Consider the following 5,350-nt stretch of genomic DNA (forward strand, 5'->3'; position numbering starts at 1 on the left):
TTGAGACTCGGTGCCAACATCCTTTTCCTTCATCACTTGGCACGAGAATAATTGAGGGAACTCTTCCCGGATGATCAGGAACTAACCCTGCTTTCACCAAGATCAGAGCATCTCCAGTCGCGTCCCCCAAACGGCGTTTGGGGGACGGCGGACAAGAAATGGGGAAAAAAGCTGTCCAGTCGCGTCCCCCAAAGCTAATTAGAGCCTCATTTTGTGTCCGGCGTCCCGGTAGAGACTCTATACATAGAGTCTCTACCGGGGACGCCGGACACAAAATGAGAGCCCATATGCATGCATGCAGCCCCTGGTCCCCACATGCTAGTCTCTTTCCCCACACTTTCTCTCACCTACTTTTCCCACATGGGGTGGTCCCCTTTATTAAAATGCATGCATCCGGACGCTGTTTGAGGGACGCGGCTGGAAAGGGCCTCTTTTTTGTACAGATTTTTGGTCTCTTTTTGTCCGGCGCGGTCTCAAACGTGCCCCAAATCATTTATGCCGGACGCTTTTTGAGGGACGCGACTGGAGATGCTCTCAGGATCATCTGCGATCTTCAGTAATCCATTCATCTGAGCCGTTGAGTGTTACTCCAAGCTACAACGTATTCCGTTGTTAGCATCGCACGACAAACCTGAAATCACATGGACATCCCTCACTCACGTACAAACCGGCAACACAGAAGTTATCACTTGAATCTTGGTTTTCTGTAAAGGAGAAGAGGCTGCACAGTGTACAATGCACATTTCATGATCCATCCCAGATGTAACTACAGCTATTACTTAGACCTAAAAATCATACGGCGTGACCAAGCCTTCCGGCGGTAGCGGCACGAAGAAGGACCGGACTGGCGCGGCGCCGCCGTCGTCCTGGTGGACGGCCTCGGCGCACCCGGAGGCCTTCTGCGGCTCCCCGAAGAGCGGCTGCCGGCAGGTCGGGCACGTGGAGCGGGCCATGAGCCAGCGGTCGACGCAGCGGACGTGGAAGCCGTGGTTGCATTTGGGCAGCACCCGGACGCGCTCCCCGGGCTCCAGGTCGGCCAGGCAGATGGCGCACGCCGGGGTCGGGGCCGGGCTCGGCCCCAGCGCCTGCCCCGCCGAGTACACCAGCGTCGGCATCGCCCGCAGCGCCTTCCGCCGCACCCCGGCCTGCGCCAGCCGCGCCACAGACCCGAGCTCCCGGCTGCCGGCCGCCGCCGGCGTCATCCGGGTGCTCGAGCACCGGAGCGCGCACCGCACGATCGAGTTGAGCCCCAGCGCGCAGATCAACGCGCACAGGAGCACGGCCAGGATCATCACCACGTTCGCGTCGAAGGTGCTGCCAGCGACGGGGGCCCCGTCGCCGGCCGGAGCCTCCTGTCGGGCCACGGCGTAGCTCTCCCTGTGGCCGTGCAGCAGCACCCTCCTCGAGTACACGTACCCTTGATGCATTCCCTGAACCGCCAAGTTCCCGCCATGAACCTGCATGTTTCTTTCTTTTTCCTTCGCCTGCCGATCGGTTTCCACTTCTCTGCACTCTGCAGGTTAAGTCAAGTCAATGCCTTCCGTTCGTCTCTCTTGGTTGTTGTTGCACACGCAGGTAAGATCGATGCAAGTTGACTATGCAGCCGCAAGTGTGACTGTGTGAGTGTAGTAGTAAGTTTCTGCTACTCTGAACCAGAAGTTGTATATATAGGCTGCAATTCTAACTGTAGGCAATTAACGAGTGGAGCACTGAAGCTGTGACTTGTGTGATTAACAGTACGTAGTGGCTTTCTGAGGAGCAGAGGGGCACTAGCTTAGCTTAGCTAGCTAGCAGCACCAGATCCTGTCTGCATGATCATTATTACTATAAAGTTCGATAATGCACCTAATGAAGTGCAGCCAGGAGTGGATTAGAAAAGGAGAAGACACTGAATTATTTGTCCTTTACGTCAAAAGCCTTGTGGTTGTGTGGGGGAGCCTGCATCTTTGACCTCTGCTAGATAGCTTAGTGCTGTGGCCTAGTGGACTCGGGTCAAACATCGTCTGGTCCAGCCAACAGAGCAGATAGGCATGGTTTTCAGCCTTACAAGGTGGCACCGCACAAAGCTGGTGAAACTGATCTGATTTCCGATCCTCCTAGTGCACTGGATCTGAATCCTGAATGCGGCTAATAAAATGTAGTACTCCCTCCATCCATATTACTTATCGCTGATTTAGTACAACTTTGTACTAAATTAGCAAGAAATAGTATAGATTGGAGAGGGTACTAGCTTTCACAGGGACGTTGATGGTACTTGTGATGTTGTTGATGTCCAAATTTCAACGGGATATACTAACTACTCCCTCCATTTTACTATAAGCTAAGCAAGCTAAACATTTTAGATTTCACAATGACTTCAGAAAACTACCAGCATCTACAACACCAAATTTATACTATTAGATTTATTCGGCATGAGATATATTTCGACTTTGTGTAATGTGTTGTAACAAGTTAGAATTACGACTCTAGCCATTTTAATTTCTTGGGAGGTGTCTCACCGTCATTGGTTACCAATATAAGTTGGAATCATAGTTTTATAGAAAAAATATAAGCATAAATAATATTGTATAAATAAACTATGAAAATATATTCTAAGATGGCCTGATCTACTGTATTATTGATTTGATATTATAGATATTCATATCTTTATCTTTGGTCGAACTTACAAGAGGTTGATTTTTTACAATAAATGTAGATCTTCTTTTCGAACGTTGGGAGTATATTATTCAAGACGGCATATATTCAGAGAGTTCAAAGAATCATCTCAAAGGCAATGTAAATGTCTGAAAAAATGACCTATACTTCGACTTGAGGTAGTATTTCCTATGCTCTAAATGGTAGCTCTTTTAAAGGTGCATCATTGCCGGGAGTGATGTTTTGGCACATGGGAGCGTATGCTCCCTTTATTTTCAAATGCATGTTAGACATATTTTGAAATGTCAAAAAATTTGAAACAAAAATTCCGCATGTACATCTTCATGTGCTACGCGCTCACAAAGTCGTTTCATGAAAAATTGAATTGTCGTGTGGCGTGCGTAAAAAGGACAAAATTCTGTGCTACAATAATGACTTGTCACAAGATAAGTTTTCTCTTTTTTCACGTAGACTACAAAAAATATCATTTTTTCGTGAAACTTGACGAACACACATATATTATGGAGATGTACATGTAAAAACAAATTCAAAAAATTTTAACACTTAGAAATATGATTTTATGATAGAGGGATCATACGCACCCGGGAGCCGAATTGAGTTTCTAATCATTGCCTCTCTATAGGTAAGATACACTTATAATGCTGATCATCTACAGAAAGGAATAACTAGAACCTTCTAAAGTGGTGATTATGCTTCCAACAATTCATCAGAAGAATATGATTTAGTTAATGGGTCACTACTATCTTACTAATATGACATTCACTGAGCCTGGAAAGGTAGTATTTGTTTAGGATCACAAGAACCCAAAAACTAAAAAATTTGTTGTGGGGATAGTTCATTCGACCAACTCCTACTTAGTGCTCCGTTTGATTCCAAGGATTGGCATAGAAATTTTGTAGGAATTTCATTCTTATGATATTTTTTCTATGTGCGCTATTTGATTTGCATGATTGTAATTCTTAGTAATGCATATGATTTTTTCCTATAAGATTGCCTTACAATATGCTTTGGAGAAAAGATTTCATCCACTCAAACCTCATGCTACAATTCCTTTGTTTTTCGTGTGAGTCAAACACTATTATTTTTTGTAGGTTCCAAATCCTATAGAATTCAACATTCTAATCCCGTGGTTTTCCTATTCCCGTGTTCTAGGGATCCTACAAATCAAACAGGCCCTTAATCCTACATAGCAAATGACCCAAGTCAACAAAAGTCTAAGTTTCTATCGATGGTCAACAAACCAGAAATATAAGAGATGATCAAAGGAATGCCCAAGATGAAGGAAGTTCATTCGGTGGATGGATTAGAGGGCTTATTTCGTCATTGGCTATAGACATCCTCTTCCCTTAGTCCATGTGATAAGGGGTGGCTTGATCTTCTCAGTAAGCGAGGTGTATGGTGATGAACACACGATAAACACAACGGAGATAGACGAGGATGAAGTGGATGATAACTTTTATGACGTTGACGAGTCTCTCGATTGATTCCTATCGCCAATGCAACAACTCTCAACCCTGCAAGATATTCGCAACTTCACACACTTGCGCACGTACTCGCCGACCACGAAGCGGTAAATTGCAATCTTCTAATCCCCAATGGAACAACAGATCACACAAACTTTCGGTAGCATAAAACTCCAGATCGAAACGAATTGGAGAATGTTGGTATCAATAGTTTTGCTTAGAAAACAACTATGAACTAGGGTTTATCTTAAACATGGTCTAAAACTAATTCGGGGGCATCCTAGGCACTTATATAGGGGTTCAGGACGACCAGGGGTCGAAAACTAGGGATACAAACCGACCTGGAACAGGTTCGGCCCAAAACGATTCGAACACGGCCGGCACAACGACCCGACATGCCGGGCCAGGGGCCGGGCCAGCCGGCATAGGCTGGGTGGCGCCGGGCCAAAACCGGGCGAGCTTCTAGGCTCCCTGGATTGGTCCCGGTGTGCACCGGTGGGACGGCCGGCAGGCGCCGGGCCACCCGGTGTAGCAGTCAGTGGCGCCGGCCGGGCGTGGCGCCGAGCCAACATGCCTCATTCCCTGGACTCTTGTCCAGTGTGCACCGGTGTACGGGCCGGCTGGGACCGGGCCGCCCGGTGTGGCGGCCGGTGCCGGCGGGCGTGGCGCCGGCCTCGATGATTCCTTCTCCCTCCTTCGTGCATGCCTCTCTCTCCTCCCTCGCACGTCCGTGGGAATGTGGGATGTCTTCACGTCCAGCACCATGTCCAGCTGCTCCTCTCCTCCTCGTGCGACGCTTGCTCCATCTTCATGCCTGATCATACATAAGTGGAAAGACTTAGGTAGTATAAAGTTCTCATCGATCAAAGTATCATTCAAGAGCGAATTCACATGTTGTTTAAGTAGCTTCACACGAGCCCTTGTAATGGGTCCAATCCTAACTTCATTGGACTTAAACTTCACAGCAACATCGTCTTCATCTTGCAATGACGGAGGTAGTAATTCGGTAGAGATGTCCTCATCACCATGATGCACCAGTGAACCAATCTTTACCATTATACCACTCCTACATACCACCACTAACGATAACCTTGGTCTTTTGCCCAATACTCCAATCCAATAAATCCCTCCCATCGACATGTACTCTATTCAGAGTTCAGACACACTTGAATGAAATCAAGTGGATGACACTAGAGCTCCATGATTTACTCGGGAGCCTAGGATGTTCAATA

General features: G+C 47.2%; 1 protein-coding gene across 1 annotated transcript; it reads right to left on the reverse strand.

The window, feature by feature from the left end:
• Positions 1-682: 682 nt before the first annotated feature.
• LOC124687270 (RING-H2 finger protein ATL74-like) lies at positions 683-1,474 on the reverse strand (the record flags this gene model as incomplete). The annotated part of the gene is given in 1 exon segment (XM_047221064.1): positions 683-1,474. A coding segment is annotated over 1 exon segment (678 nt). The 3' UTR covers positions 683-785.
• Positions 1,475-5,350: the final 3,876 nt, after the last annotated feature.

Source organism: Lolium rigidum, chromosome 2, assembly GCF_022539505.1.
Source record: "Lolium rigidum isolate FL_2022 chromosome 2, APGP_CSIRO_Lrig_0.1, whole genome shotgun sequence".
In the NCBI taxonomy this organism is placed as follows: Eukaryota; Viridiplantae; Streptophyta; class Magnoliopsida; order Poales; family Poaceae; genus Lolium; species Lolium rigidum.